The sequence below is a fragment of the Octopus bimaculoides genome, chromosome 5, assembly GCF_001194135.2.
Source record: "Octopus bimaculoides isolate UCB-OBI-ISO-001 chromosome 5, ASM119413v2, whole genome shotgun sequence".
NCBI classification, from domain to species: Eukaryota; Metazoa; Mollusca; class Cephalopoda; order Octopoda; family Octopodidae; genus Octopus; species Octopus bimaculoides.
In genome coordinates, this window is record NC_068985.1 from 106,422,901 (window position 1) to 106,435,525 (window position 12,625).

Genomic DNA, 12,625 nt, shown 5'->3' on the forward strand with positions numbered 1-12,625 from the left:
GGTGTTTATAAGCTATTTAAAATAACACACAAGCCGTCGGATTCACTTCAACATTTAAATTTAATTTGTCAAAATATCTTGTGAATCCGACGGCTTTTGTGTGTTATTTTAAATGGCTTATAAACACCTTCCACGCTGCAATTGTTATATATATATATATATATATATATATATTACATAATACACACACACACATACACATAACAGTTAACACAGTAAATAAAATTATTTTGAACACTGTAAAACATGATAATCAAGAATGCCAAAGGTTAAGAACAGTTATTTCAGGCTTTCACAGACTAAGCTCACAAAACACCAGATTTCAATCAAATAGGAGAGGGAGTCAATATTGATGGTAATAACCAACTACATCATCATCTAAAAATGAATGGGTAAATAAATAATTAAATAAATGAGTGATACTTGATAAAGTATAGAAGAAAAAAAAGAGAAAATGAAAGAGAGAAGCAGGAGGAAAAGGAGAAATAGAGATCACGAGAGGATATTATATATATATATATATATATATATATATATATATATATATATATATAGAGAGAGAGAGAGAGAGAGAAAGATATATATATATATATAACCAGCTATATGTATCTGTGTACATACACACACACATATATACATGAATATACATGCATACATATATATACATAAATATATCTGTGTATATACATATATACACATGAATAAATAAATACATACATATTCACGTATACACATACATAGTTGTGTGTGTATATATACATATATATGTGTGTGTGTGTGTGTATGCATGTGTATATATGTGTGTGCATATGTACATGTTATATATATATAAACACACACATGTATTTATTTACGTAGCTATATGTGTATGTGTGTGTGTATATATATATATATATATATATATATATTTTTTTTTATACATATACATATCTACGGATGTGTATACACACACACACACACACACATGTACGATGAAAGACAGAAATATTGTGTTGCCTGTCCCCTGTTTCTCCCATTACAAAAGTGGACATGACACACCAACCACTATTATTTGTGGTTACATTTCAATCATTGACTGACTGAAGCCATCTGTACCCTAGGACCACTGCCATGACAAAGTAAGGAGTGGAGTGGCTACACTTGGATGATCTCATTCTGGTCAGCTATGTTCAACATGATGGTGTTGGGCCCAGGAGGATTAATGATATTGTCTTCCAATACATCATGGATTTCTGGAAACCTGTAGAAATTGAAAGAATCAGTGAATGAGGTGACTGTTGTGAGAGCGAAAGAGATATATATATAGAGAAAGAGAGAGCAGTGTTATCAAGGTTGAGTACTAGTGGTAGTGGCAATTGAGAAAGAGTGATGGTAGTGGTGGTGGTTGTGTTGTTATTCTTAAACCTAGATGTGCCCTAACCAAGAACTATGGTCAAAGGCATATCCACCCATGAAAATCCTATCTTTGGCAATGTATATTGATGTCGGTTTAAAAATAAACAAGCATATCACTGAAATATGAAAGCTATGAGATACTGCATGATTACTTCAAAACAATATGAATAAATAAGCATTACATTTGATAGAGTTATCTGAACACTTAATGTGTGGACCATGTGCCAACTTTACATAAAGAAATCGCTAACCATTACATACATGATGATTCCTGTATGTAAAGTTGGCACATGGTCCACACATTCTGAGAGGACCAGGATTGACTGATCTCATCATCATCGTTTAACGTCTGCTTTCCATGCTGGCATGGGTTGGACGGTTTGACTGAGGACTGGTTAGCCAGAGGCTGCACCAGGCTCAATCCAATCTGGCAAAGTTTCTACAACTGGATGCCCTTCCTAATGTCAACCACTCCAAGAGTTTAGTGGGTGTTTTTTATGTGCCACCGGCACAAGGGCCAGTCAGGCGGTTCTGGTAATGACCATGCTCAAAAGGTGTTTTTACGTGTTACCTGCACAAGAGCCAGTCCGGCGGCACTGGCAACAACCACGCTTTTCACATGCCACTGGCATATGTGCCGATAAGGCAACACTGGCATGGGAGCCAATCCGTGGCCTTGGCAATGATCATGTTCGGATATACTTGTAACGTTCCACTGGCACGAGGATTCTCTCAATATTATTGGTACTTATTTTATTGAGTCTTATTGAGTCCAGATAGATAAAAGGCAAACAATTCTAACAGGATTTCAATACACAATGTAACTAAATGCTACAATGCATTAATCAGGCACTGTACAATTTCTACTATCCAATATCCAAATAATAATAATTATAATAATCATGTAATTTAAATGGTTAACCCTTTGGCATTTAAACCAGCCATATCTGGCTCAAATATTCTACCTGTTTTCTGTTAAAACCAGCCAGATCTGGCCTCTCACACTCAACCTACAATGTCATTCTAAAAATAAACAAAAACTCAAAGCTACAAGATGATACATGATTAATTGAAAACAATAGGAATAAATAAGCATTGCATTTGATAGAGTTATTTTAATGCTAAAGGGTTAAACTCAATGTAGCAATTTAATTGTACTTAACAAAATTAGTTTTCACAATGGAGAAACATCAAAAATATTTGCTTTAAAGCATGAATTTTAGACCTGCAAAAACAAGACCTGTAGAAACAAGAAATATAACAGTTACCCTAAAAGTGTTATCAATTTGGATGTCATGAGTTCAAATTCACTCTAGGCATTTCAGTGATTATTTTATTCTACATTAGGTCAGTTCCCAAAGATGCTGACAAGAATAAGTACCAAATTTTCCATGTCAACGTCACTATAGTAAATTTACTGATGTATTTTCTTTATGTCATAGCCTTGGAGGAAGGGCAGCACCTATGTTCTTTTGAGGATAAACCAAGCAATGAGAGATGGTAGGGGCCCATAGAAGGGTAGCTTAGTTAAGAAGTTCTTATATCAGTCACAGTTAAAAGCTCTGCTGATGTAAAATGAAACACTATTACTTTTGCTAAACGTGAGAATTCAGTAAAACTGGCTTTACAGAAATCATGCTAGAGATCACTGAGGTGTGAAAGAGACTCAGGGTGTTGCAGTAAGTAAGTGAGTGTTAATGACTTCTCATTGCATTTCAAATGTTGGATGTGAGAGCAATATGTCAATAGTTGGAAGGGTCAGAGAAGAAGCCCTTCTTAGGAATGAGACCCACTTTAGTGTACATCATTCAGTGTGGCATTCACTAATTTATGTAACATGTTAAGTTTAGCAGTTTTATCTCATTTCAAAATTCCACTTTATGAAGACAAGCAGACAACAGAAAAAACATTGAATTGTACCAGCATACATTATATAGCTTTCTTCAGAAGAAACTGGAATAAATTCTTCACAGATCGGTAGACTGAGAACAGTGAAGAATTAAGTGTTCTTCCAGAAACAACAAAACAGTTGCAATGGATATGAAATCTTAGCTTACAAGTTCGTACCATTCTAATATTTTCAGTCTGTCATAATAGAAATCCCTACTTGTTAGCCCTTTTATTACCAAATTTCTATTAAAATGCACTACCATTGTTTCAGTTAATTTTGAGAATAATGGATTTAGTAAAATAACTTTGTCATTATTAAGATGGTGTTTGGATCATAAATTAACATGAAATTTTGATGTAAGATTGTAAGTTAAATTACTTCAAGACAGTAAGTTTATATAATAGGATCAAGGCTAATTTAAGGCAGGTTGGTATCAGAAGGGTTAGCAATGTATTATAAAATTAACGGATCTCCAAAGAGAATTGGAAAAAAAAAAAGACCAATTTACCTGTCATATGTGTCAGTCTCTTCAGTTTTCTCAGACTCTTGTACAGGCCAAGTTTCAAATGTTCTTGTAATGTATAAAATGGCACATATAAGAAGCATAACACCTAGCAAAGAAGAGAAAAGAAAAATGTAAAAATAATGTTTCAAATTTTGGCACAAGGCTTGTAATTTTAAGGTGTGGGGGCAAGCGTATACCATTGATTCTGGTACTTGATTTTTTTTATTGTATTTTATTGACCCTAAAAGGATGAAAGGCAAAGTTGACTTAAGCACAATTTGAACTCAACGTTAAGAACTGGAAGAAACACAAGGCATTTTCCCCAAAACTTAAATGATTCTGCCAGCTCACCACTTAATAATAATTTATACCACTCTCCTTTCCACTTCTATGGTACCTTCTAGTTTCTCACCTCTCCCCACAACCTCTGATACTTGCCAACTTTTCTCTCTCTTCACAATACTTTCACAGAATTCTCTCCACAGCTTCCCTGTCAAAGATGCTTTTCCTGCATTTATACCCACTTCCCATGCCTATGTACCATCCAGGCTCTCTTTCCACCACTGCTTTCGTTGCATTCATCCAACCCTCCTCTGTCCTCTATCTCATTTCTCTCCCCACAGCTTCTCTTAACTCCTATCCACCTTCTCTGGCCAACCTCCATTAACTCCAAAACTTATTCTTTCCTCTACTGACTCTCTTTGGATTCTTTATCACCCTCACCTATTTCTCTCTTTTATGTTACTTTCCTCTCCCATATTCAGCATATACTTTACTTATAATATACGATAGCAGTGGGTCTCTTCTACACAACCAACATCACTCCAGTTTCTCTGTCTCTCTTTTTCTTACCAACACCTGACACTAATCCTTTCTTCCATTTGTCTGTCCCTTACCTACTCACCCAATCAAACAGTGTATAGACTATCATTCTCATAACTATATATCTGTTGCTCACATCATATTTAGCCTCTCCCAGAATCATCATACTCTCTGCCTTATTCTTCAGTTGTGGAAGACCTTCAGATGCTTTGTAAAAAAAAAAAAAACCAAAAAAAAAACCCAGTACACACTGTACAATTATTGGTGTTAGGAATATAATCCAACTGCAGAAACCCTGCCAGAACAGACATTGGAACACAATGTGATCCTCCAACTTCTTGGTCAAACTGTTCAAGGCATGTTAGTGTGGAAAATGGATGTATGATGATGATGATGAATGATACTTCACAGCTCATGATCTATCGAAGTTGTGTACATGGGCATGTACACATGTATTATGAAGGAAGGTTTTCAAGATGACACTAAATTTTTCTAATTGAAGGAAAATATCAGTGATAGTTATTTACATAGATACACACATATTTTGCAATGAGAGGCAAAAATTTGTGCACAAGCAAATTTTCTCAAACACTTAGAGCCAAAAATAAGAGGGAACACTGTTCATAACACAGACATAAGAGTGCAACTTGGTCAATACTTTAAATTTAACTAATTAAGAAAGATGCAAAGCAAAGTTATTACTAATGAAATTTGAATGGCTGTAACTAGATTCTCAAGGTAGTTTGTTAGATATGTTACTGATTCTGCCATGACAATCCCACCAAAAAATTTTAATAATTGCGAACGATGGTACCAAGTAAAATGTTTTGAGGAGATGATACAATTGATTCAACCAATGTACCAGAAAGAAAGTGAGTCTATTGACTCTGGAATAATGAAAAGCAAACTCAGTTCTTCTCTGATCTGAACTCAGAATTTACCACTCTTAATAAATGTAATGATGATAATGCTGAATTTTTATTACTTAGATACTATTAATTTATAGTATCACTAGGAATAGGCATGGCTATGTTGTTAAGAAGTCTGCCTCCTAAGTACATGATTTTGGGATTGATTTTTTGTTTTGATATCACATGATAGTTGTGAACAAGTGTCACCATCATACAAGTAGTGTCTATTTCCAATCCTTTGTGAAAACAAGTCTGACCAGGAGCAAAAATTACATTACTTGGGAACAGATAAGTGTTGGTAACAGGAAGAGCATCCATCCATTAAAAACCTGGCCCAATGAATTCCATCCGACATATGCAAACATAGAAAATCATTATCGTTAAAACAACGATGACAATGATTGATACTATTAATTTCTAATAACACTATAATGTTCATGTCCTTCCAAAGGACCTTAGTGATATAAGCAAAGTGAAGCAGTTCTAATAAGAAAGTAAAAGCAGGTCATAGTATGATAAGACAGATATAGAAATGTAGGCTTTGACTGGTATATGGTTACAGCATCAAACAGTTAACACAGAGTTTGATAGATATACAGGCCAGACTGTTTCATAATGTTGCAGTACTGGGTAGCTATACTCTCATATACATATAACCTGTGACAAACTACAATCCAGAGGAGAATTATCTTTTTCAACACTGGTGCACCACAACCACCAGAGACAACAGTAGATAAAAAAGTTAAGGTAGAAGGAATAAAAAAAAGAACTGCAGTAAGAATAAAGGGACTTACCTGCTAAAATACCAAGAATAGGATTTTGTAAATGTAAAAAACTGGGCCAGCAAAGAAGAATGTACAAGATTCCTTTTTTCCATGTGTCAATCCACAAAACATACTGCCAAAGTTTCATACATGTGGAATCATCACTGAAAGAGACAAATATATACAAGTTAAAAAATGGCAACAAAATCTCACTAAAATCAATGCACAAAACTCACGGACCTTAAGTTACTCTGTTGCTTCTGCTAAATACTAATATATATATGCATATATATACACACACACACATATATCCAGCGTGTCCATTTTTAGGATGGAAAGAAATGGGGTGAGATTTGGTTGCTATTTCTAGTAGGCCGTGTGACCATGTTGAGGTTCTCTCATTGGCTCGATAAGTACCAGTAACGCAGTGTGGTCAACGACATCGACTGTGTTACCCACTTCCTACAAAGTTAGTGTGCGTCTCTAATAAAATGAAATCAGCATAACAAAAACAATAATTTCTTAGATTAATGAAAAAAAAAAGACGTAAGAAAAGGGAAGAGAACGTTGCAATTTTTCTCACTTATCCCCACTTCTATTACAAACCAGCTTAATTTATATCACATGCGAGACCATTTCCTTGTTTAGTGAAATAAGTAGTCTACCCTTGTATACTTGTCATTTAGAGTTACCGCCCCTGTTTTCTAGCTGGCTTGCCTAATTAAGATGTATCAAGTACTCGTTACAACTTTAATAGATTTATACTGTATATAATCTAATAATAATTTTCTATAGTCGACCGGAGGTAAAATGCAGGCTAGAACGTGGTGAGTTACTTGAACTAGTCAGTTTGTTGCTACTATCTATTAATCTTTAATGACAATCCAGCGAAATGCATAACTCCTTTTTATTCTAAACACGCTATGCATAGACGTTGTGTTCAAATATTTTGCAGGATTATAGTGTATCTTTGTACCATACATTGCCACATTTTACTACCGCCAAACAAATACCAAATCGCCCTGGAAATTCTGTCTGAAAATATACTAGCGACTTCTCTCTGACGGAGAAATATTATCTACTATACGAGGCAAAACGGTAGTGATGCGACGCAACAGTTGTAAGGTTAATGAATTGGACCGCTGGCCATATTGTTATAAGTTCGTATATTATTACAGTCGCTGTATTGCTCTTGTGATGAATACACTAGTTACAGTTTATCTAATTATACAAAACAAAAACAAACTTCTATGCTTTTTTTGTATCTTAACATATTTGTTGCTACAAATACACCACTCCAGCGACGTTAGCAAGAAAAATAAAATAGATATAAAATAGTAATGAGGAAATGGCTTTTTTAATATCAAGAAATGTAACAACTTTATTCGAGAACATCCTGGGCCCTTGTGATATATTACTATTATCAATGTCCTGTCATCAAGGACTGTATTCACTTGTGCAAATTCCTATTAAAGATGTTTGTTAATTCTCCAGTGACTTCCTCCACTTTATAACACTTTTGTCTTAATATCTAACACACACACACGTCTCAAAGTATGTTGATCTAAAATCACCTGACTGTTGATCACAATAGAATGTCAACAATATTCATATATTTCCCACATAAATAGTATAATTTTATTTACTTTTATTGAAGAAAAGTAATTAAAACAAGAAGTTAGTAAAAGCATAATTAAACAAGTAGAGTGACATTCCATGTATATATACTCTACCTACCATTCCATGTACACCTCCACTTCCCATTCCTTTTAGAAATATTTGACCCAATATTGACCCGAAAACTAATTAATGAAAACAAAAGAGATCTTTCTTTCCACATGCAATCAGTTTTTAAAAGTAGTAACTGTTATATGTAATACAGCAGCCAATGTCTAAAGAAGTAATGTGGCTGAACACAATACTTTTTATTTTTATTTTTCTGGTTTTATGCATTGTTAACCAAAACTTCATCCACCACATAGAAATAATATTAAAAAAAAAGTAAAATTTCACAAGAGAAAAATATTTATTGGCCTTCCTCAGACACCAAGCACGATATTTTAATACTTAATCAAGGAAAGGAACATGACAAAACAGTGCTACGTAATCTTCTAATGATTTGATAGGATAGATAGCTTACTTTCATCAAGACAGTTTTTAGTACAACAGGTACAAGCATGGCTGTGTGGTAAGAAGTTTACATCTCAAACACACAGTTCTGAGTACAGTCCCACTGTATAGCAGCCTAGGCTACTGTCTTCTAATAAAGGCCTAGTTAAAACCTTATGAGTGGATTTGGTAGATGGAAGCTGAAAGAAGCCTGTCATGTACATAGGTACATGTGTGTACCTAAATAATGTGTGATAGTTGTAAATAAATGTCACTGTTATGCAAGCAGTCTTCTTTGTTCCTAATCTTCCATGAAAACATGTCTGGTTATGGAGAGAAATTACCTTACATGGAAACAGGTGAGGGTTGGTGATAAGAAGTGCACCTGACCATAGAAAATTTGCCTCAACAATAATTCTGTCCGATCCATGTGAGCATGGAAAAGTGGATATGATGATGAAAATACAATATCAATCAAAATTAATCAATCAATGATTGATAATTTTTTTGTCATTTTCTGCTTTAATTGAATTAAATAAGGGTTTCTTACATAAGCACAAACCCAGAGAATTTCGAAGAAGATAAATAATCTATTCAAACAACTTCAGTTCTTGACTCCATACTTATTTTATCAACCCTGGAAATATGAAACGTCAGAAAAACCTTGATGGCAATTGAACTCTGAATGTAAAGAGACTTTTCTTTGGTGCTGGAATTATTACAAGATGAACAGATTTATACTTGTGAGACAGTGGAAAAGGAGAGGGTGACCGAGTAGATAATACTGGGGAAGAGGACATGGAAGAAACAGAGGAAACGGTGATGAGATGGGTTGTATGATTGGCATCCAAGGTTATACATATTTATTTCTAGTTATAGTCCATGTATTAAATGTTAACACTAATTGACTTAGCTGTCAGTTCATTTGATCATCATTGTCATCACCAGAACAATGACAATGGAGTAAATATTAGCTAACTTAAAATCAGGTGAGGGTTGGCAATCAAGAGGGCATCCAGCTACAGAAAATCTGCCTCAGTTCTGTCTGACCCAAGCAGTATTTACTCCAGACCAGACATATCTTACAGAAGACTGGAAGCACAAAGCCACTTGTATGATGGAGACACCTGCTTACAACTGTCATGCAATCTCATGATAAGGAAACATACAACAGGTTTCTTTCAGATTCCATCTACAAAATCCACTCACAGGGCTTTGGTCAGCTCAGGGCTATAGTTGAAGACACTTTCCCCAAAGTGTACCACACCATGTGACTGAATCTGAAACCATGTGGTTGAGAAGCATACTTAACTATGTAGTCATATTCATTTATACTTAAAATTTTATTAACTCACTGTGCCTGAATTAATTTTGCTAACTTGCATACTTCTACTCTGGTGCATTGAAGACTAAAGGCATTTACACTAAACTGTTGTATTTTGGTTAAAGTATGCTGTGGTATGTTGATGATATGGAATAGTGCCATCTAGTGTAGTAGTGGTGTTGCTATTGCTGTTTTTTCCCATACCAACTTGCCACCTTCGTCATCATCATCACCGCCTTAATTAATAATAATAATAATGGTTTCAAATTTTGGCACAATGCTAGCAAGTTTGAAGGAGTGAGATAAGTTGATTACATCGACTCCAGTGCCAATTCCTATTACGGGCACAAGGCCTGAAATTTGGGGATGGATGGGAGCAAGTTGATTGCATTGGCCTCAGAGCTCAACTGGTAGTTATTTTATTGACCCCAAAAGGACAAGTGGCAAAGTCAACCTCGGCAGAATTTGAACCCAGAATGTAAAGACAGATTAAATGCTAACAAGCATTTTGCCTGGCATGCTAACAACTTACCTCCTAAATAATGACAATAATATTTTAATTTTCTGATTTAGATTCAAAGCCAGCAATTTTGAAGGGAGGGGGTTAGTTGATAGCATTTACCCTACCAATATAAGACTGGTACTCTATTTTATCAAAACCAGAGAGACGGAAGGTAAAGTTTACCTAGATAGAATTCCTACCATGGACTAAACTAATTAGCATGTGCTTTTTAAAAGATGATAGGGTGTGATAGAAGGGAGATTTGACTGTTACTTCTTATAGGTTGAGCAACCATGTAGAGGCTCCTTCCACCTGTGTGTGATGAAGAGTAATGTAATGTGTGTGATGTACTGTACTGCATGGTGCTTGGTGTACATTAGCATGAAGAAATGTACTTTCTGAGCATATATGTTTCTGAGTGTGTGTGTATGTGGTGGTTATGCTTATGTGATACTAAGTCTGTTACATTTGTTACTGTGTGCCTCCATGGTTGTGTGTATGCATGTGTGTACATGTGTGACAGAGAGAAATATAGCCTCTCTAGGAGTATGGTAAGCACAGAAGGCTGTGATAATCAGAGTAGGGTGTGAGAGTGTGTTGGACAGTAAGGAGACAGAGACAATGACCACTTACCTGATGCAGAGAGACAGCCAAATGTCAATCAGGAATACAATCTCAAGGAAAAGAAGGATGAGTGCTGTGAAGCTGTAGATGAAAGAATAACAAAGATGGATTAACACATTGAAGGATTAGCTTAGTGAAAAGTTAACATAGTGGAAGGTTAACACAGAGAGGAGTTAACATAATGAAGGGTTAACAGTGAAAGGTTAACACCACGAAGGACTAAAGAATTAACACAGTGAAGGGGTTAAATTAGTGAAAGGTTAATACAGTGAACAATTAACACAGTGAAGGGTTAACACACTTCACCACCACCACCGACACCACTACCACACTATTACCACCTTTCCATGCGGTCCCATGTGAATGTTACAAATGGATTAAATATAAACAATCTACATAACTTGCAGAACCAGAATCAGATCATGTAGACAGACTGCCACACCCACAACACCACTAATAAAATGATACAGATGTGTGTGTGTGTGTGTGTGTGTGTGTGTGTGTGTGTGTGTGTGTGTGTGTGTGTGTATCTGAGTGTGGGACTCTGTTGCAATTGAGTATGTGTATGGAAGTGTAAAAAAAGTGTGTGTCTGCAGTTATGGGAAAGAGTATGTATCTTTGTGTGTACAGATGTGTGCGTGTATGTGTGAAAAATACTGGGTGTTAGACAGTGAAAAGGTATGATAATAGCAGAAGGAAAAAAATAAAAACTGTATATATATTCATTCTACTTCACTATAAATATGATGCAGTATGCACAGTCCACATACATGTAACTAGGTACCATGTAAAGGTACAGTCTATACAGTCTACCTTAATGTAAACAGAACGTTGTGGTGGCTGTTGTTTAGTCACAAGAGAGTTTATCCTAGAGCTAGGATAAACTCTCTTCCATCCTACCTGTTAATAGATATTTGGAAGAATCAATATCTTACATGTATGAGATAGATACATATACATTGATTGACTGGGCAAAACACTAACATATTTAACCCTTTAGCATTTAAACTGACCATATCCAGCTAAAATATTCCATTTGTTTTATGTCCAAACTGGTTAAATACAGTCTCTCATATCTACCTTACAATTTCAAACTAAAAGTAAACAGTCTCATCTCAAAGTTACAAAATGATGCATTATTAATTCAAACCAATGTGAATAAATAAGCATTACATTTAACAAACTAATCTGACTGCCAAAGGGTCGACTTAACTTCCTGTTTCCTCACCACTAACAAAAGGGATCAAGTAAAAAGACCTATACAAAATATTTTATATACAGGTGAAGCACCTTCAAACCTTTAGCATTTTAACTGGCGATATCCGGTCAAAATATTGTATCTGCTTTATGTTCAAACTGGTCAGATCAAGCCTCTCATACCTACCCTACTATGTCATTCTAAAAATAAACAATCACATAGCAGAAATTTTAGAGGTATGAGATGATGTATGATTAATTCAAAGCAATATAAATAAATAAGCATTACATTTGACAGAGTAACCTGAACACTAAAGGGTTTAAAAGGATTAAAGCAAAAGATTGGTGCCTGGCTTTTAAGATAGGGGTGAGGGTGAAGAAAAAAAACTGAAAGAAAACATCTTAACTTATAAGAGCAGGCATGGCTGTGTGGTTAACAAGTTCAGTTTGCAACCACATGATTTCAGGTTTGGTTCCACTGCATGACACCTTGGGTAAATGTCTTCTACTATGGCCAAGGATCAATCTGTGTTTTGTGGGTGAATCTGGTTGACAGAAGCCACAAGAAGCCCACCATGCGT

General features: G+C 35.3%; 1 protein-coding gene across 2 annotated transcripts in view; it reads right to left on the reverse strand.

Annotated features, from left to right (window-relative positions):
• Positions 1 to 559: 559 nt before the first annotated feature.
• The window catches only part of LOC106874091 (transmembrane protein 72), a 103,376-nt gene continuing 91,310 nt past the window's right edge, over positions 560 to 12,625 (reverse strand). Inside the window, exons 3-6 of one of the 2 annotated variants that reach the window (XM_052967900.1) lie at positions 10,857 to 10,928; positions 6,319 to 6,452; positions 3,795 to 3,897; positions 560 to 1,240 (exon numbers count right to left, since the gene is read on the reverse strand). In XM_052967900.1, the coding sequence (XP_052823860.1) occupies positions 1,135 to 1,240; positions 3,795 to 3,897; positions 6,319 to 6,452; positions 10,857 to 10,928 (415 nt within the window). In that variant the 3' untranslated portion in view covers positions 560 to 1,134. The remainder of the gene's footprint in view (positions 1,241 to 3,794; positions 3,898 to 6,318; positions 6,453 to 10,856; positions 10,929 to 12,625) is intronic. The other variant, XM_014921691.2, reaches the window with a different exon arrangement.